The sequence below is a fragment of the Ruditapes philippinarum genome, unplaced genomic scaffold (assembly GCF_026571515.1).
Source record: "Ruditapes philippinarum isolate M1 unplaced genomic scaffold, ASM2657151v2 ctg379_1_1_1_1, whole genome shotgun sequence".
NCBI lineage: Eukaryota > Metazoa > Mollusca > Bivalvia > Venerida > Veneridae > Ruditapes > Ruditapes philippinarum.
In genome coordinates this window covers 230,383-252,578 of record NW_026856736.1, presented here as the reverse complement: position 1 = coordinate 252,578, position 22,196 = coordinate 230,383, and the positions used below count along the sequence as shown (strand labels likewise).

Genomic DNA, 22,196 nt, shown 5'->3' with positions numbered 1-22,196 from the left:
TAACAGACTATTTTCGCACGATTTGCACGTGCAATAGGATTTTAGTTAGTCATTACAATACATGTGGTTTTGTATACTGGTTCTAAACATGGCCGAGTTGCATTGTAATTTGAGAGAGGAGCAGAGATTTTTGCAAAATTCGTGATTTATTGGGTCATCAGAAATAAAAACGTTTCTATAATTAGTTTATGAAATAAAGATGCAAGGAAAGTGTGCGCCCGTTGGATCCCGCATTTGCTAACTTCTGACGGGATGGAAAAGCAATAGGCCTTTTTTAGGTAAAAGATCGAGACCCTAGACGGCCGAGAGAATGTGCCACTTGGGATAAAACGTCGAGGCTTTATTTATTTTTTTCAGTCCGACAATAACCTAAGTAATAAATTGTAGGTAGGCGAAAACAGCGATCGCCCAGTTTTTGCTAGCGTTAAGAGTTCAGTACGCTCAGTTCAGTATTAGTGGCCCGTGTGGCTATGCCTGAGAGGGATAAGTGTCACTGGAACATTTTACCCTGACCATGTTTTCACTGCTGTAGTTAATCACTACATTACAAAGAACCCAAGGTCCGGGGTGCGGAGGATGACAATGCACCTGCGCACCAGTCAGTCTTGGTTCAAGCATATTCAGAGGAGCAGAAAACTGAGGTTTTAGCAGAAAACTGAGGTTTTGCTACATCCCCTTTATAGTTCTGACCTCTTTACCTGCGACTTAGGTCAGATATTGCCTTTCACGGCCGAGAGCCATCGGAAGCGCTCTCTACCAGTGTATAAACAGTCTACCAAAAATGCTTTTTCGGATGGATTTTGAGGCAGGAAGTGTGTAGATGGTGAATATTTTGAAGGCGCTGCCGTTAAAATATCCTACTGGTATAATACATGCATATATCATTAATTGGAAATACATTAACATACTATGTCCTACATCATAGGTTATTTAAATAAGGTGAGCAGGCCATATTGCTGATCATCTTGCTGAGTAACCGTAAGGCGTTTGCACGGGGTAAAGAAAGATTCCTTGAGGAGAACGGGTTAAATGACCAAAGAATCATAAATCCATTCAGTTCTTCCGCTGTAATAGACTAAGCAGAACACACTTTTTATTTGTTTTTTTTATGCAACTTAACAACTTTTATTTCAGTAATAATTTAGAGATCAGTATCTTAATTTTTGTTTGTTTTTGGATAGGTTTGTATACAGGTTTGATGCAATGTTACATTGGAAGTTTGGGAGATTTTAGGTAAGAAATTGGGGGGGGGGGCTATTTCCATCGGGAATCTATACAAGGAACATCATTCTGTGCTAAAGGGAGATAAAAACAAAAATAAAATCATGTCATGACATTTTATTCTAAACATAAAATATGGAGTTATCACAAAAATGCCTCCAATGCCTCCATTTTAAAAGCAATTGAGTTATATGAAAAACAGACTTAAATGTTCCCTAACAAAATATTTCAGGTATATATATAAAATCCATAAACTCAATTACCTGGTTTAGTGATCATTTGGCACATACATGACACCAATAATAAAAAATTTACATACATCATTGGTTCTATTCAGAAACTTTGGTGTGATTTATACAATATAAAATATTCTACCAATTACATGTATTAACAACTTCAAATTTAGTTCAAGATACACTTTCAAATGTTCATCTAAACTTCTTGGCACAGATAAAGTTAACATGAAAGCTCTGTTGATTGTATGTACAGCCAATCCAAATCAATAAATGAAGAATTATACCAAAACTAGTGTACAGAACCTTTTCCTGGCAAATCCAAAAATCATTGTAATATTTATCAATAACATTATGTTTATATTAAACTATCACAGGATGTTATGATTTCTTTTTTGGGTCAGAGTTTTGAAGTATAAGAAGCTGTGATTTGATCCATGCTGAAAGAACACTTCTACTTGTGTCATCTTCTATAAAATTCTGAATATATGGATGGGCCTGAAATAAATAAATAATGTTCAATCATTGAAAATTCAAAAGAAATACATTTTATATACAAGAAGTTCAAATTACTAAATGGTTAATCAACAAATAAACACTATGATAATATATGTGAGATGGCTATAGCTTGCAAACTGTATTATAACATTAGACATCAGGTGGAGGCAAATCTCAATACACAAATGAACTTAGATGAAATTTACACATTTTCTTGCTGGAAAACATATTCTTGCCAAAGATCTTTTACATTTTAGCAAATCAATATTAAGATTGGCTTCATAACTATATAATTTTCCTTTAAAATGCTTATTTTAAAGTTACGGAGCGGTATAATGAAATATATGGATTTTGATGGTACTAAATGAGCATTATCTCCACATTATCATATTCATTTATGCTTTGTAATTATATAATCTAACTAACTAATTGTAAAATATACAAGTGGAAATTATTTTCTTTAAAATGTTTTGCAAGACCATAGCTCAAAACCCCATCAGTGAATTATTATGGAATGTAATGACCTTCATTTTCATACTTGTATACACATTCATGCTAAGTTCTGAGAGGATTGGACCCAACAAATGTAACATATGATCTGGGTAGGACAGATGGGTGAATCAATGCACAGATTATCAGAAGAGGAAAATTAAAACATCATTAATCATCACTCATTAGCAAAAGGCTTTTATTCAATTTGTTTTTGTTGTAAATTTTCAAATTTATTCTCAGTGCAATAAAAAAATAAACAAGTTGTTTGTTTATGTGTTGTAAATCTACTTGTTATCCTGTAAGACATATACATACCAATAATTCTGGATGAGTGATCCTCTTCTGTGGGTCTTTATGTAAACTAAAATTAACCACAAACATACATATAATCACCAAAATATACATACACATTTTTTTTTACATTGTAGCAATGTAGTTTGAATTATATGATAAAATTGCATTACAGTTAATGGGCAACCAGGAAAACATCCCATTGCCAGTAAAGTTATGTAGCCGCTCTCTTTCATCTGCCTTAAACTCTAAACAATTAAAGTTAACACTTCTCCTTCACATTGTGAAATTTATAGAAAATATATACAAACCATTTAGCCACAAAATCACATAAAGCTGGTGAAAACTTTTCCTCCGACAATTTTGGTGACTTCTGCAATAACAAAGAAACAAAGGTTGTGGAAATACTTTGTTAGAACAAAAGTTTCCATAAAACAATAAACATTTGAAATAGTTTAAATATCTACAGCAATGATACAAAATCTCAAAACTAACAAGTGATTTGCAATTTTAAATGAAGATTTTTATGTATTGTTATTCAAATTCAAACTTTTATAGACATGTGTGTATCTATGCTTAAATAAGATAAATAAAACAAGACATGTCAGGATGGAAGACAATCCACAAGGATGGATGAGTGTGGATGAAGGAATGTAATCACAAAAGCTTATCTTTAACATGTTGTGGTTCATTTTTATTTAAATGTATCTATTAGAACTTAATTGAGGTGAAAACTTGAAGTTTATCTGAACCACCTTAGAACTAGCCAGTACATGAGTTGTATGAGAAAATATGGTTGTAACCCCAGTAGTAGGTCTATAACTAAACAAAAATCCCATGATGTGTTGAGAGGTTTTAACCTTTGGTAGTGTTACTTTAAACATTATATACATGTAAAAACATACCTCTTCTAGAATAGTATTGCATAATCTTAACACCTGAAAAGTAAGCGTAAAATCTTAGTATCTTTCAATTGACTTATTTAAACTTTTACCAACTAATTAAATGAAAGAATACATCATTGATATATAATATATATTGATATAGTAAAAATTTTATGTTGGATTGAATTACAAAGAAAAAAAAAGGACTTGTAATCAGAAGTTGACAAATTCCCACAGTAGAAACCATGACCCTTGAATTACAACAATGGACTTGGTCACTATAAAAAGTGTTACAAATTTTTATTTGTTAATACAAATTGGAAAATAAAAAATTTACAACAAAAAAAGTGTTACATGAATAAAGATGGTGAACAAGTGTGCAAAGTTTCAAAGCCATATGTAAATGGACCTTGAAAATATTTGAGGTATTACAAAAACTTTAACATAAGTGGTTACGCCGAAGTGGGCGCAGACGCCGACGCTTGGGTGACTACAATAGCTCTACTTATTCTTTTATTCTTGTCGAATAGTCAAGCTAAAAAGTATGCATGAATGAATGACAAAATATGACCAAACTCTTCTGTACTATTTTGACAAAAATGTATAAACTATACTTTTCTAGCTGTCTTAATCTTACATCTTCATGTGACAATTTTTCTTAATGTACCACAAAATTATGCCGACTTATTTGAAATCCATCTATGAAAGATAAAGTCATGGACTGGACATAACTGCTTATTTACAAATATATCATGACTTTAGACTTAAAACTTTGAAATTTGAAGTGGATACCTGGTTCTTGCATGTCACATGTTGTCACCATGTCCAAAAAATTTATACCCTGTTATTTTAAAATATATCAAACAAGAGCTGTCGGTAGGACAGCACGCTCGACTATTCTAAGTGCTTGATAGTAAAAGAACCTTGATAATGTTAAATTTTTCAAGTTCACAAAAGGGCTAATTTTTTTTATAAATTCATGTTATAGGCCTAAGAGAGAGTCTAATTATACAGTAATGCCACAAGGGTGTTTTATTGAGTATAATAATACTAATACCTATGAATAAATAAATTTGACAGAAAAGGTACAAAGGCTTGTTATTTGGATGTTTTATCAAGTAAATCACTGCTTTATTATTATGAATGCATAAAATTGTCCCAAAAAAGGCACAAACCCTTCAGTAGTTATTGAGATAACAGCTTACAAGCAAAACTTTACCATGAATTTCTAAGTTGAAAAAGGGGAGAAAAGTCAGCCTAAATGCTAGATAGAATTATGGATCTTTGTCAGTGACCTACAATTACGACCCTAAATGCATATGTGAAGTTTTAAATAAATATCTTTAATAGTTATTGAGATATGTAAAACTTGCATGTAAACATTAACCAAGAGACTAAGTAGAAAAGGGGATATGAATCAGCCTTAATGCAAGATAGAGTTATGGAACTTGGTCAGTGACATACAATCATGACCCTCCAATTATGACCCTAATTGCATGTGTAAAGTTTCAAGTAAATATCTTTGAAGACCTTTAATCTTTAACCAAAATTTCTAAGTTTCAAAGGGGCTAATAATTCTGCAAATATTTTAGGCAGAGTTATGCAATTTTGCAAACCGATGTACATTGTTACTATAAAAAAGTATGTTAAATTTCAATTGAATATCTCAAGCAATCATTGAGATATTTGACTTTACAAAAAGACTTTAACCAAAATTTCTAAGTTCCAAAGGGCCATAATTCTGTCAATAATGTAGGCAGAGTTATCCAACTTGTCAATCTGATGTACCTTGTTACTATAAATAAGTATTGTAAGTTTCAATTGAATATCTCGAGCAATCACTGAGATATTTGACTTTACAAAAAACTTTAACCAAAATTTCTAAGTTAAAAAGGGGCATAATTCTGTCAATATTGTAGGCAGAGTTATCCAACTTGTCAATCTGATGTACCTTGTTACTATAAATAAGTATTGTAAGTTTCAATTGAATATCTCAAGTAATAATTGAGATATTTGACTTTACAAAAAACTTTAACCAACGCAGACGCGGACGCTGACGCCGGGGCGACTACAATAGTTCTCATATTCTTCGAATAGTCGAGCTAAAAATGACAGAATAACTGACCAGAATAACTGACCAGACACTACCATCAATGCACTTTTATGAAAAAATTGTTTGATGAGTTTTAATGTGTAAGTGTGACCTATAAGCTAGAGACCCTATTTCTGTGCACACACATCATCATTATGTCAAACAAATTTAAGCATAGTTTCTATTATGAGTTAACTTACATTGACGCTTCCCTCTTCAAACATCTGAAATGAAAACAACAAACTAGAGTTACTACACTGACATTCCTTACATCTATCTATACTCTGCTTGATATTTTAACATTGCAGGAATTTTTATTACACAAAGAGAACAATGAAATATAGTTATCTTTCTTGAACATTGACCTACAATTCTGACTCTTTTTAGAATTTATGAAGTTTTCAATGAGTATTGCTATAGATTTTATCTCCAAGAAAATTTTTTACCATGAATTTCTTATGTTCAGTCAAAATCTAGCTTCAACTAAATAAACCAAGTGGGCTAAGGGGAAGAACTGATTCAATTTAAACAAACTTATAAAAGATATACATAAGACAACACTACCTGGTTTACTACCGGGTATTTATGATTTCATTATACATGTATTGTGCTAACTTTAACTTACATTTTCAAAAGGAAACCTCCCTGCAGCAAGCTGGAAATAAAATTTATCATTCTTTGTTATATATACAAACACTTGCATGAAAATTAAAGAAGAATGGAGATTGAATAAAAACTGAATGATATTTCAAATCATTCAAAAAATTCATTAAACATTTCATGAAATTTATAGGAATCATGCTGCAAAAGCGGAAATAAATAAGATAGAAACTTGCCCAGTTCATGGCATTTGCACTGGTAAGTTTAGTATGTTATTGGTAGAGATAAAACTTAAGACATATCCAGTTTTATAAAACAGGTGCATACAGACAGACAGATACAGACAGACAGATGCACAGACATTACACTTAAATAGACTGGGGGCATTGACTTTGTTATTCAGAATAATTCTATTTTATTCTGTAGTTCTCTTTTGTATTCTTTACTGTTAGTTGGTTTTCTCAATCTCTCTGACTGACAAGGAGGATATGCCAGTGCATAAAAAACTCATAATAAGATCTGTCCGCACGGCAACAAGCTCCACTATCACAAATATGATTGTGGAAGAGAAATAGATCCTTAAAATTTCAATATTGTTCTAGCATTAGCGGACATCAACCTATTCAAATCAATCACCTCATATAATGTAACTCCTAAACTCCAGACTTCTGACGGGGCACCATAATGTTCAGCTTTTATTCTCTCTGGCTGCATGTAAATATATAAACAACTATAAAACATTATGTACACAAAGTTTTTCATTGGGATGGCAACAAATCTTTAGAATTTAAATGATAATGTGATAATGATAATGTGATAATGATAATGTGATAATGATAATGTGATAATGAAACAACAAATTCTGTAAGCTTGAAAGTAAAACAAGATGGCTATAATGTGTAAACTATTATTATAACATAACCCGCATTTTTCCCTATTGAACATAGAAGAACCAAAAGTATGTGTTATTATGCAATAAAATCACTGTTGACGTTCTATATTCAGACATGTGACATAATCATTATACACTTGACGTAACCACTAAAAAATGTGACACGCTGACAATAAGTACGGCAATTTAGCTTAATATCCGGTATGGCAGCATTTATTTGTTGATTTGTTGTGTTAGTATCGAAATAAGTTCAAAGTGTAAAAACAACCTAAACATTGCGAGCAACACGTCGTATAAATATGGTGATCATTTCTGTGAAATAGTTGTAAAATCTGACTTGAAATAACAAACTTATGGGCTGGACACGATTTTGCTGCAAGGTCATGCTGTGACCTTGACCTTCAAGGTAGCGACACAAATGTTGCGCACGACATGTCGTCTTGATATGGTGATCATTTCTGTGAAATAGTAAACTCCGACTTCAAATAACAAAGTTATTGGCCGGACACTATTTTGCTGCAAGGTCATACTGTGACCTTGACCTTTAAGATAGCATCCCAATTGCTGCGTGCGACATGTTGTCTCAATATGGTGATCATTTCTGTGAAATAGTTGTAAAATCCAACTTCGAATAACAAAGTTATGGGCCGGACACGATTTTGCTGCAAAGTCATGCTGTGACCTTCAAGGTAGTGACCCAAATTTTGCGCGCGACACATCGTCTCATTATGGTGATTATTTCTGTGAAATAGTTGTAAAATCCAACTTCAAATAATGAAGTTATGGGCCGGACACAAATTCGGGACATACTTACGGACGTACTGACTGACTAACGGAAATTTTTCGGGGAGCATAAAAAGTTAAATGAGTAATTAAGCAAAACATTTTGATTTTTACAAACATTTTATAAGAGTAAAAATTTACTTACAGCCATGTATGCATTTGTTCCCACATGACTCTTTGTAATTGATTCAACTAACTGAAAATAAAAGAATAGAAACATGATGTCTGTTTTATATCTCAACTGTCTGAGTGATGCAACTTTTATACCATGCTGTAACATGTAACAAGCGCAGGTCTAGCTCAATGAAGCTACAAAACAAGATTGTAAGTATGGCTCTAGATCATTCATATATTAAATGAAAACAAAGCAAACGGGAATAACATGAATTATAAATCTAAGACAAACATTTATCTGTATTAGTTGGTAATGCCGACATATTATACACATAATAGTTGTACGCTGTAACTACATGATGAACATGTTTTGGTAGCTAACTTACTTGAGTGCTGACTCCAAAATCACACAGCTTCACAAAACCATCTGTGTTGACTAGAATATTTGATGGCTTAATGTCTGAAATATAACATTCAAATAAAGACATTGCTCTCTTTTCCAAAAACAATGCTTTTTGACAGTAAAGGACAACTAGACAATTTTAAATACCCAAATACCAACCCTTAGTGGAAGATGCCTTTTCAAGGCTGTTAACCATTTACAAATTTACACCCAAGAGAACAGTCAATTTAAAAAAAATCAATTTTTATATATAGGGTATGATAAATATAAAGTCAAACAAGACAATGCTAAATATCAACAACTTAACCTGTTGTTTGTAGTTTCAGATGATTGACTATAACTTAAACTTAATAAATGTCCCAGGAATATTGTCAAATTGACCCAAATCTATAATTTAAATAATTTTATCAAATATCCAACTTCTAGATATCTAAAATTCTTGGGATGATGTTTTTGTCTTTTTTCTACATAAATGCTCTTTTATGCTCTTTCATATATAAAGGTACAAACCTCTGTGTAATATCTTGAGACTCCACATGTATATTAGACCTTGTACCATATTGACAGCCATACGGCCAAGTATCGGCTCCGGAATCTGACCATAATTATCCAATGACCCGCCTGTAAAAATTCAGTGCATTATAAAGCTAGATAGAGACTCTATCTCAAGTAGTTTAAGTTTCTTTATGTTACACTGTATATTTCCATGATAGAAAGCTATCCGGCTAGCCTACAGTATACCAAACAATTTTAGGTGACTATACCTGTCTACATAGAAAGTCAATTATAACGTAGACAGTTTGTCTTACCATATAATAATTTCTTTAGGTTTTAGCTTTGAATACTTTTGTAACTTGATTATTGTTTGGATTTTATGCCAATTAAAGAATTGGGCATGCTGCTACACAGATTCATTAAGAGTCCTTACCTCTGAACAATCTGTGCTCAATATAAATGAAAATATTTACCATCCATGAACTCTGTGCATATTGAGATCCTATTCTCTATAAAGAATGCACCATAAAATCCGATAATTGATGGAGAATGACACTGAAATGGAATTCAAAAACATAAATTTATAATAATCAACAAAAGCCACTGCCTATATGGAGACACTCTCTAATTTTTTCTTATTTCTAAAGTCAAACAAATCAGAGGAAGAATATTGTAATAAAGTGTACTCCTACAAAACACATTTTTTGTAGCAAATAAAATTCAAATTTCATATTTGACCTTGATGGTCTAGGTCAAGTAAAGGTCAATGTCATATCAGAATAATTCAACAATGTCAGTTTGTTATATATGTTCTTTGTCCAAGTATGAATAATATCTGTAATAAATAACAAATATATGACAATTTAAGGAAATTTCATTAATTTGAATTTGACGGTCAAGGTCAGATAACAGCCAAAGTCATATCAGAATAATTCATCATGTTGGTTTTGTCAAATATGTTCTTTTGTCCAAGTATGAATCAAATCTGTAAATAAATAACAAAGTTATGACAATTTAAGCAAGGTCAAATAAAGGTCAAGGTCATATCAGAATAATTCAGCATGTTGTTTAGTCATCTATAGGTGTTCTTTTGCCCAAGTTTAAATGAAATCCATGAATAAATAACAGTGATGGCCAATTGTAGCAAAATTCATCATTTGACCTAATAGTGACATTTAAGTTCCTGGATGGCAACAAAAACCTGACTTTAGCCATAGCTAGAAATGTTTCTTTGAAAAAGTAAAGCTAAAAATGTTAAAGTATTTGTAAAGTGTTAGTGTAGTATATGTATATGACTGAGGTGATTATAACATGTTCCAATTTCACCATTGTATTTATGCTAACAATAAATTTAGGATTTAAATACCAACATAATGTCACAAGAAGAATTATGTCAAGCATGTCTGTGCCTTTTCATATTTTTACAAATTCTCTTTCAGTCATTTCTTCAGTTTCTAGTGCAAAATCAAGGTAAAAATCAATTTGATAATATATATGAAATGAAAGTCTTACAATTGTGAAATTGTGAATTCCTACAAACTCTCAATAAAATCAAACACTACCTTATATAAAATATCTAATTCTAGAAGAATTTTCTTCTGTACTTCAACATCAACATCTAGCTGTATTATCTGAAATTTAAAAACATAATCAATTTAATCAATTCATTTGAAGTTATGAATTACAATGTCCACCAAACTAAATAATTTACTATGACATGACCTTCAGTAACTGCTCATTCTGATATACACTTACTTTGTCTTGTAAGATACTAACACCAGTAGACCAGTACTGGTTTGATACACATAGTATTCAAATGATTTGTCAGTAGACTGAGGGGCGTCCGTGGCCGAGTGGTTAAGGTCATTGACTTCAAACTACTTGCCCCTCACCGCTGTGGGTTAAATTCCCAACAGGGACTTTGGATTCTTTCATGTCAGGAAGCTATCCAGCTAGCTTACGGAACGTTGGTGGTTCTACTCAGGTGCACCTGAGGTCTTCCACCACCAGTAAAGCTGGAATGTCGCAATATGACCTATACTGTGTCGATGTGACTTAAAACACAAAACAAACAAACAAATCAGTATACTGATGGACTGCTTGACAGTGGGGCAGCTGAATTGATGCCTCCATAAAAGTCTAGTCAATATACACAATGGAGAATAAGTGAATATTTCCTACAATTCTTATTTACATACAACATAAGAACAATTAAACATCTATTAAAATGCTCACCTTTACTGCCATTAGTTTTTGAGTAGGAATATGAAAAGCTCTGAAATATACCAAATATATATGTGACTGTTTATAAACATCTTTACATCAATTTATAAGTCAGTCAACAAATTTGCAAATTGAACTTCTTATTATGATAGATTATTATATCACACTTAAAATTCAACCATAAAACTATGCATATATGAATATAAAATTAAATAAAACTTTTTTCCACACAAAAGTTTTTTATACACTTTGTATTTCATCTGAACATGCTTGTATGAAATTGTTTTCAAATTTATCTGTTGTCCAGAACTGATGAAAATTCTAGGAATTTTAGAAGACAAACTTCATTATAATTTTTCATGAAAGACACTACTAATGTTTTGACTTTTATAAAATCAGCAATCTCTAACTAATATTTACTTATATACTTTCCCTCCATTGCCACTACCAATAAGTGCAATCTGTTGTAAATCAGCGGCAGTCATTCTCCCACTGGTTAAAATCTCTTTAATATTTTCTGCCCTACTTTGACCTTGACTTGACTGATGTATTTGTACAGAACTAGTTAATGGACTGGTTATGTGATGTTGTGGGGAACCGGACACTTGTTGCTCCAGATATAGAGAATGAGGATTAGACTGAATATTTGGATGAGAAGAGGTATCTGACATTTGACTGTATCTAGGTGTACTAATTTCCATTGGTTCTGCACTTGTTTGACCTCTTGTGACTCGACTCTGTAAACTGAAAATAGAAAAAAACATACTGGTAATAATATTTGGTTCACTCTTTATTATCTGCTATATAAATATAAGTAATACCGGATCAAGTATCTCACACTTGCCAACAACTTCCATGTATAGTTCTTTTGTGGTTTGTATTTTTAGTACCATTTACCTTGACCTTGACTTTAGAGGGTCCAAAAGCAATCTTCAGTGAGGTCTCTTCAAGTACATAAGCCCTGACATATACCAAGTTTGATTCCTAACTCCAGTTAGCAACCAGAAGCAACATGTTTGATGCCCGTCTGCTGCCATTTGCCAGTCTTATATCAGGGATTTTCAAAACTGAAAATCTGGTTTACAAGTTAAAAATAATTTGTCATGTTTTTTAGAGAAGAAGTAGATACCCACCCTTTATCTTGAAACTGTGGAGCATTTGATGCTGGTTTTTTAGTGCCTTTTTGTGTTTTTATCTGAAACAAAAATAAAAACTTTTTTAAGAAAATCAATTTCTCCAATCAACCACAGTTCAATACTACTTAACAAGAAATAAAAGAAGCAAGTACATTAACTTAAATTTGAAGACAGAGGTATAATCCTAGATTATGTTTAAACTTCTTCAATAAAACAACAATAATTAAAAGAACTATAATATCTATATCCAAAATGTTTTAAAACGAGTTCCACAAAAGCGGGAAATAAACACCCAAATGTAAAATTTCATGACACAATAATAATTGCTCAATTAGAGAAGAAATTGTCCAATCTGAAACAAGCCATGCTTTCACATGATAGTGCTTTCTGATTTGACACTTATATTATGATAAGGAAACTACTGAGACTGTCATTACAGAAAGCTATTTTGACATGGCTTCTTCGGTCATGCATAAAAAAACATGCAGCAACAGTGCATGCGCATGCTTCCCTGATTTTATCCCTTAATGCATGTTATCTTCAGTGTGTGTGTTAAGTTTTTATACAAGAATTTAAAATACAACATGTACATGTTATACTTACTCTGAGATCAAATCTGTTTCTGTCTTTAGGAGTTTTACCCACTGAAAATATTAGAACAATTATTCAAGTCAAATACATTAAAACCTTTTTCACCAAACCCAAACAGGCTTCGGCCTACCAAGCTGAATGTGTAATAACTTGGCCTGCTTCTTCTATCTTTTATTGATTCAAGTGATTTCAGTATCACACCACTAAAATTAAGCAGTTACTAGAATAATCTGATGTGCTAACTCGATAGGCAAGCCTTCATCATTAAACTAGTGTCTTCTTATGATGTATTTCAATAATAATACTGTGAAATATAACAAAAATACAACACTCAATAAGTTTGATACAATCTAATAAGTAATACATGTATCAATTTTCTTCAAAATATCATTGATATTGATTTGTTTCTACAAAACAGAAGTAACATCAAAAAGGTCATGTACATCATGTAAAGAAATATAACATACAAACTCACCTCTTGGATAAATTACTAATGGTTCCAGAAGACCTCTTTGTATATCTTCTTCTGTAAGTTCACACATATACTACAAATATGTTAAAGTAAGGATAAGATATACATCAATTCAATAACCCAGATAAAACAAGACTTGTCCGCAGCAAATGCCCCCACTTTATTTTTAGGAAGAATAAAGACATATTTATGTATGTTTTGCAACAATATTTGATTTACTTAAGATAAAGGAAATATAATATGACTAAGATTAAGGGATTATGCAGGATTACAACAGTTGGGGGGGGGGGGCCATGTGCCAAGTTCTTACTTTTCAACTGTTCCAGCACAGCAGTGTTGGTTCCAAAGCGACATGCCAAACTTACCACAGTGCCTGGGCTCTTAATATGGATTTCATCATCTTACATTCCCAGTAAATAAGGGCTTTTACAAGGTGTTTTCTCAAAATGCCTGCTAATCCCCTAAGGTGAAGGTCATGGTCAACATTGACTGGTGTATTACAACACTTAAGATGAAGGGAAAAAATAACCAAGTGTATGATAATGGAGATATACAGGTAAGAGAAAATATGTAATTATTTACCATTTGAAACATTGCTTTAAGTTCATCATCACTCCTAACTGTAATCTTTTCACCGTCTTCATCTATATCTGAAAATAACATTCATCTTTAAATCAATTATACCAACACATGATAAAACTGTGATGAAATATGTGAACATTCCTACATTATATTATGGCTAACAGAATAATCAACTTTCCAGTTATACAAAACCTGCATTTATAGTTAAATCTTTGCTATGTTTCCTATCTTCACAAGTCTGGTAATCATAATTAAATAGTATTTTTGTTGTTGTTGTAAACTTGTATTTTTCAGATCTAATAAAGGAGCAAGTTACAAGTTGTAACCTACATTGGAAAGCTGTTGTTGATGTCCCTGGTAGAGTTTTTGAAATCACTTCCTGAAATAAGTATGATACACAAAGTTATACATGTATACCATTATCTTCACAGACAGTTTGTTTTAAGTGATCTGTTTAAAATTCAAGTTAAAATGGGGGTAATTGTTTATAATTTTATACATTTATCATGAACCTTGTCCAGTGTCATGCTTAGTAACTTCAAGTCTAAACCTGTAACAAGGTAACATGGTACAATGATAACTAGAACTGCCACTGTCTTGGCGTGAATACCCCCGCATACCACTTTGTCAGAATCAACAGTGGCCATTAAGAGCTCAAGGACAACCTCCATGCCAAATCTGAGGTTAGTAAGCCAGTGCATTGCTAATGCTTCAAATGTGAAAATGTCAAAATCAATACACTGAGGACCTTAAGCATTTGAGCAGACAAGCTTATTGAAGTAAAAGCCCCTGTGAACTTGACCTTTGACACAGTCACCTAAAAATCAATAGGGGTCATAAACAACCTCAAAACCAAATATGAAGACTGTTGACCAAAGCATTCTTAAACAATTAAGCCAACAAGCTTTGTTAGGTCAAGGTCACTGTCACCTTTGACCCAGTGACCTCAAAATCAATAGGGGTCATCTAATAATCATAAACAACCTCTATATCAAATATGAAGACTGTGGGTCGAAGGAATCTTAAGTTATTGGGCGGACAAGCTTTTTTTAGTCAAGGCCCCTGTGACCTTGACCTTTGACCCAGTGACCTCAAAATCTATAGGGGTCCTCTTCTCATCATGAATAACCTCCATGCCAATTATGAAGACTGTGGGTCTAAGGAATCTTAAGTTCTTAAGGCGGACAAGGAAAAACCGACGGACGGCCGGACGGCCAGTGGGCCGGATAAGCTGATTCCAGTATACCCCCCTGACAACTTTGTTGTGCGGGGGTATAAAAATCACAATCATGCAAAATGTTAACCATTAATACCAGTTACATTTTACAAGTATATGTAATATATGATATTAATCATGATAGGGAACAACAATTTCATGGAATTAGCAAAACTCCTTTCTGACAGTAAAATTAAACAGATTTTAGCCAGTCTTTTGACAATAATTATCATTATGTATACAAAGTTTTAACTCAATAGCTTTTATAGTTTATGAGAATATTGACCTTAACAAACTCCAGCTCAATCCCCGACAAGAGGGTCATGACAATAACTAGCTTATAAAATAAATATGTGGATAATAATCAGTATTGCCTCTAAATTCTGTAAGTAAGATTAAAATAACAATGAATACAATGCAAATAGTTGACAACCCCTGTTGTAAATCAACATTTTGATTGAGAAAAGAATTAATAAATTGAAAGTATACCATTGCCTGATGAAAGGTTATTTCATCTGGGTGCACCATCCAGTCAATATCCTGATCTTGTTCAGTTCTTATTCTCAATGTACATTGTAGATTTTGATTCATAATTATGATTAAAAAATCTGAAAACATATATAACATAATGCAATTTACATGTGTAGATCCCAAGAATCATAATGTTACTGTCTTCCAAAACAACAAATTTAACAGAAAGCCCATAAACAAAACTTTAACACATAAAAGTACACCAACATTGGCTTTAACAATACTATTTCAGATATTTTACTGAAGTGCTTAATCATTTCCCATCAATCTTATCACATATAAAATTCATCATATATTTCGTATTCATATGGATGAAAATTAATACAATTATTAATTCTAATTTTGCTTTGTACATGCAAAAAGTTAAAAAAATTTGATGCAATACATTTACAATAATATCATTTTATATAAAGAGTTTTACACATTTATCAACAAAACATAAATCAAGTGGTAGGTGCCCCAAACGGCCTCATCATACTAAAGGTATCAGTTAATCTTCACCTTTAACGCTTTATTAAATGGTATAACTCACCTTTCTTTTTTCTTGGAAGGTATATTGAACCAGTTGAATCAGTCTCACATAGTTAAATGTCATATAATCATGATCAGAAAAAAAATATGTTTTGACACTGGTAGTATGAATGTAATCTGTAAATAAATAAGAAAGTTGTCATAATTTAAGATAATTTCAGTGACTTGATTTCAAGGTCATATCAAAATTATTCAACATGTATGCTATGTCATTTATAAGTGTTGCTATGCCTATGAATAAATCAATTCTGTAAATAAATAACACAAAGCTAAGGTCAATTTAAGAAATTTCATATACGACCTTGGTAAATGCTGTCATTTAAACTAAAGGTCAAGGTCAAATATGAACTATTTAACATGTCATGTTGGTCCTATCTTAACTTATAGTATATTTTTGACACTTTTAAGATGAACACAGGTTTTTATATCAATCAGGTTATATTTTTTCTTCCCAGGTCCGATACTCGTGCCTGTGGTCATTAATAACAAAGTTAAAGCAAAAATTTAGCAAAAATCAATTATTTTACCTTCAAGTTAAAGGTCATTTATGAGTCAAGGTCAAGTTCAGTTCGATCTTTTAGATCATGTAAACATTGTTACTGTGATACTCAACAATTAAAGTTAAATGATGTCCAATTCTGATGCCCATTTTTGTTCATATTGTGCTTGCATTTGCTTGTACATGTACATGAATTTTATGTTTATATTGGTGTACCTACCCCCTGCAGTTGCCCTACTCCCTACCCCAGAGCAGTTCACTGCAGCCATAGCTTACATTGTACATGCCTCACCCTAGTTTCCCAGCCCTGTTTTTAATATTCTTATTTTATCATCTTTTTAAACAACTCTTTTTAACTTTCCTGCGATTCGATGCCCAGGCATGTCTACGTTCCCGCAATGGGTTTGACTTTAATAGAAGATAGATTAATGGATGATAGATAAAAAGATAATAATTTCTTGTTCTGGCTTCCACAACTTTATATTTCGCTTTTATTTTGACATTGTGCGACAGTAAAGTTATGGGTCAACCCTATTTGCAAAGGCTACCAGAATTTTGGCAGATGTGTGCCGTACATAAAAACCTATTAAAATCACCCTTAATAATCAAATTTGGCTTAAATAAAAATACCATTTGATAAACAAATCAATTTTGAATCAATTCATGTTTTGTTTTTAAATGAAACTTCCATGACATTGTGTACCCAACTGTTTGTTAGGGAAATATGTAGAGAATGTTTACCAATATGGAGTCTGCATTCAAAGGACTTCAAGTTTTGGGAATTCTAGCATCTATTTTTAGTAACGGACCATATACTATTTTTAGTAAGTGTACAATTTTAAATAAAAACAAACAAATAATTCATGAATCATCAATCAAAACAATATAAATCCAACAAGTTTTTGGTACAATGTCTGTTATTGAATAAATACACCCTCATTCATAATTGCAAAGCCATGTTTTCAATTAAAAATAGCATTTGGGTCACGGACCAAATGTCATGCAAAGGTACCCGAACCTAAATTCTCGCTAGTCACGTGATAATTAGGACAGCAAATGCGGCGAATTTTATGAAATGTGAACCCACTGATAAACTTTGAGGCATTATTTCATCAATCTAACGTTTTTGTTCAAGTGACTGAAGTGTCACGAAATCAAATATATCTAACTACCTGTATTGAATACAGGTAGTTAGATATATTTGATTTCGTGACACTTCAATTATTATTCAAAATAGCTTTTGTCCAAATCACGCAAATTTATTGAATTACAGCATGACATATCCACATACTGCCAGTTTTCAATCACAACCACTTTTCAATCATCCCTAGAAATTCTTTACTTTGGTCCTTATTTGTCATGTAACCAAACTGTAAGAACATCTTGTGTTTACCTTGACTACATTTATCAGGAACACTGTCAATTATGGTGATAAAAAACAAAATACCAGTATTTTAGTTCAAAATGTGTGAAATAAACATTTTCAACTAATCCTTAATTTACCCAGTTACAAATTGCAATAATTTTCTTAAAATATTTGATTTACAGACTCGTTTTTTTTTTTTTTGTCAGTCTGCAGAACTGGATATTAAGTTGTATCATTAGTCATAATGTATACTGCACTTCAAAAGCTATAATTTTGGTATGTACATATTTTACCGCATAATTCTTAATTGGAAGGTAATATGTCAGTAAAGTAACAGTCAATTAACCAAGGAAAAACATTCTCTCAGATAACTTTTCAGTAAGCTGTCACTAGAAGGGGGTCATATACACCCTAAGATCCAAAAAAAATTCACAAGAACATGCTTTTTCAGTTATGCAAATTGAGATGTACAGCCATACCCTAATTGTGAGAGCTTTACTACTGCAAATAGGTATCAAGATTGAAAAAAGACATTACAAATAGGTTAAAATTGTTTATCATTTACATGTATCTGAAATTGAGTTAGTCAAAATTTCTTCAAAATACATAACTGGTTAAACATTTTGTATTTTAACATTGTATGACAATTTTTATGTGGTACAGAATATATTTTGCTAACTGATTGAAAAGTGGCAGTGAAATTTTGAAGAACAGGAAAATGGATCAGTAATGGTTTGTCTTCGATACATAATAATAATTAGGTAAAATTTAAAAAAAATTGATATTTAAAGAATTGTCAGGGAAATTTCTTTTTTATAATTTCACTGTCAGTAATTGTAGAAAAATCCACAGACACTTGGGATGTGGAGCTTAAAACACCTTTAAAATCCAAATAAAATGTATATTTGTCAATCCCCAGCACATGTACTGATCATATATATCGAAAAAACTTAATATAAGCCGTTTTGAAAAAATTTCAAATATCAACGTCTTATATTATAGACGTTGAAATACAGTGATTTTTTTACAAACACATCTGTGTGGGTCCTAGGACTTGCTGGGCTATAAATCTATGAGTCCCAAAATTTAGCCGACTATCCAAGTTACAAGGCTTAATATTGCTTTAGTGATATGAAAGGTATATGTATTAACAGTGGAATGAAGAAAAAATGAATTTGATTTCTACATTAATTACAATGCTTCTGATACTGAAATTATTCAAAACTGTCAAATAAATTTCATAAGTTTATTTCCATTAATTTAGTTTGAGATTTATCAAAACTTCATTTTCCTTAATATTTTTATGCTTATCTATAGTATAGCACATTATTATTTCTGTAGAAGATTTGCAAACCTAGAATATGATTGACATAACTTGACACAATTAGGTATTTATTACCAAATTCCTTTCAGACAGGACTCCCTACTCAGAAAAGGTATGCATCCAAAAGATGCACATTTTAGTGACATTATTTGAAACTTTGCATCCACAGCAAATTCAATGAGTTCTGGACTCAGGATGCAGAGGTAAAAAAATCACTGGAAATATGATTTTTTTTTTCAAAACGGCTTATATAAAGTTTTTTTGATAAATATGATCAGTACATGTGCTGGGATTGACAAAAATTTTATTTGGATTTTGAAGGCGTTTTAAGCTCCACACACCAAGTGTCTGTGGAAAAATCTGTTAACTGATCGGAAAGTGGCAGTACGGGGATAAATATGTCACGGTTCTGGTTGACTTTCGATACGGGATTGGCTTCAGCGAACAGGTCTAGCAGTACTATAAAACCTGTTTGCTGAAGTCTCTCTAGCTAATAATTTCATATCCGAATAAGTTACATCCGAAATCAGATCTACTTAAGACTACATTTGTTTATTTTTGTTAACATTATTAGAGTTATTTACATGAAACGACCATTTAAACGACTTTTTCAGACAAACTTTTTCTACCACCAGTCAATAAATGGCCCGTCAAGTGTCAAAAAATCTTTCTTCATAATTATTTTTCCTTGGAAGTTGGGAAATTTGACAAGTCTCATTTGAAAATGGCAGCGATTTGTTTTTCAATGCTCATTTAAAGTCACTTTAATTAACGGGACATCCATATATACAAATGTACTTTGTATACTGAAAGTAAAATGTGGGCACAAACCGATGTTAAAGTAAGATTTTGTGCAATTGAATCATAATTTTCCTTCGTTTTATCAACACGTTGTTACTTTAGCCAAATAACGGTAGAACACAACTAAAACCCATAAAATACAGCTTTTAAACGGTATCCGGCCTCCGAGTCTGGAAAGAGATGAACACTGGTGGTATACGTGTTACAATATAACGAAGTACACAGTTGTTTGCAAGCTTGTTTGCGATACAGCCCGGAAGCTGATCTTATAAATGCTTTCTCCTTTGCAACACTTGATTAATTTGTAAACCAATGGATAATCAATTACTATATGATTATCGCAATATCCGGGTTTCTATCAAAAACTCTCTCCTGATATAGATTGGGTTTTAAATACTGGAAGACGTTCTAGAATATGCTTCTCTAACTTAAAAACAGCGTCTTTACAAAGTACATATATTTTATGTGTATCTTTTTTGCAGCATATGATATTCTAAAGTCCTCCCAAAGGCAAATATGTTACAGGACGTTAGGTTGGTGATCAAATGAGCCGCGTCACGACAAAACCAACATAGTGCGTTTGCGACAAGCATGGATCCAGACCAGTCTGCGCATTCGCGCAGTCTGATCAGGATCCATGCTGTTCGCTATCAGTTTCTTTACTTGTTATAGGGTCTGTAAGCGAACAGGATGGATCCTGATCAGACTGCGCGGATGCGCAGGCTGGTCTGGATCCATGCTGGTCGCAAACACATTATGTTGGTTTTGTCGTGACGCGGCTCATTAATGTTTCTGACAACAATTTCGAGAGTTGTTAAATGTAAATTGTTGATAAACTCATTGCTCAGTATAATAACGTAACGTTACCTGGTGACTTAAATAAGGATTTACTTCATCATGGCCAGGGTAAAATAGAGAAAATATGAATCCCCAAAGAAAGCCCAACACGGCAAATGTGAAAATGTTGCAGGCTCGGTTTGATTGAGCCTGTTCATGGACGGTACTGTAAAGTGCAACCTACCGTCCTACCTAGCACCAGCTTAAGCAGAATTCAACATTTAACATGAACTGGTACAATTTTGAAACATCCGCTGATGTGTTCTTTAACCGTTCTTGAATCTTATAGAGTTATTTTAAAATCCTTTCACAATCTGCAAAATGATAACTGAAAAAATGTACACCTGGTTAGGTTGCCATTTTCACAAACTCTAAATCACTATGTGTGAAAACAATATGAATCTTGAAACTGTATTAGTGATTATTAAAATATGGTAAGTACAGTGATAAACGAATCCTACTAAAATATCAGAAAATTAGAATCAGCTTTAAGAGATCCAAAACTCTTAGTGTTGGCACTCTCAATATTTCATTCATTGTAGTGCCTATACTTTATAATATGTTGTGCTCTTAAGAAAGTGTGAATCAAATATATGAAACTTTTAAAATGAAGTCATTCAGCAATTCAACAAGAATATATTTATATAACTAATAAGACAACACAGATAAATACAATACTCCTGATCATGAATAAATAACAATAAATTATAAAAAGATGTACATTTACCATAACAAATACTCATTGCCTAAAAGTATCAAACTTGGTATCAATGCAAAAAATAAATGAAATAAAATAAAAAGGTCTAGCATTTTAATAACAGATGTATATGGGATGTAATGCATCCGAATTTTGAGAATCAAAATATATCTTTTCAAATAAATATATTTTGAATAATCTCAATGAAAATAATAACAGTATATCCGATGGCTCGAAGTTGGCTAAAATCTGTAGTTGATTTCTTTACTTATGTAGCTGAGTGAATGGAGAAAGAAAATGATTATAACATAGAACACAAACCTAGTATTGCTAAAATTATTGATAGAAGATATTTATAAAATGCCTTTTGTTTTTAATAAAACTCACTCAAA

The 22,196-nt window shown here is 32.2% G+C and overlaps 1 protein-coding gene across 1 annotated transcript; it reads right to left on the bottom strand.

Moving 5' to 3' along the window:
* Positions 1–1,323: 1,323 nt before the first annotated feature.
* On the bottom strand, positions 1,324–20,383 carry LOC132747536 (dual specificity mitogen-activated protein kinase kinase 5-like). The gene is made up of 22 exons (XM_060736940.1): positions 20,301–20,383; positions 16,282–16,397; positions 15,708–15,826; positions 14,333–14,381; positions 14,003–14,070; positions 13,424–13,493; positions 12,961–13,001; positions 12,355–12,416; positions 11,642–11,965; positions 11,234–11,273; positions 10,561–10,629; positions 9,472–9,553; positions 9,014–9,124; positions 8,487–8,560; positions 8,132–8,182; positions 6,948–7,019; positions 6,337–6,366; positions 5,912–5,935; positions 3,641–3,673; positions 3,047–3,108; positions 2,760–2,805; positions 1,324–1,952 (listed from the first exon to the last, which is right to left on the bottom strand). The coding sequence occupies exons 3-22, from the start codon at positions 15,807–15,809 to the stop codon at positions 1,836–1,838; spliced, it is 1,527 nt and encodes a 508-aa protein (XP_060592923.1). The 5' UTR covers positions 15,810–15,826; positions 16,282–16,397; positions 20,301–20,383; the 3' UTR covers positions 1,324–1,835.
* Positions 20,384–22,196: the final 1,813 nt, after the last annotated feature.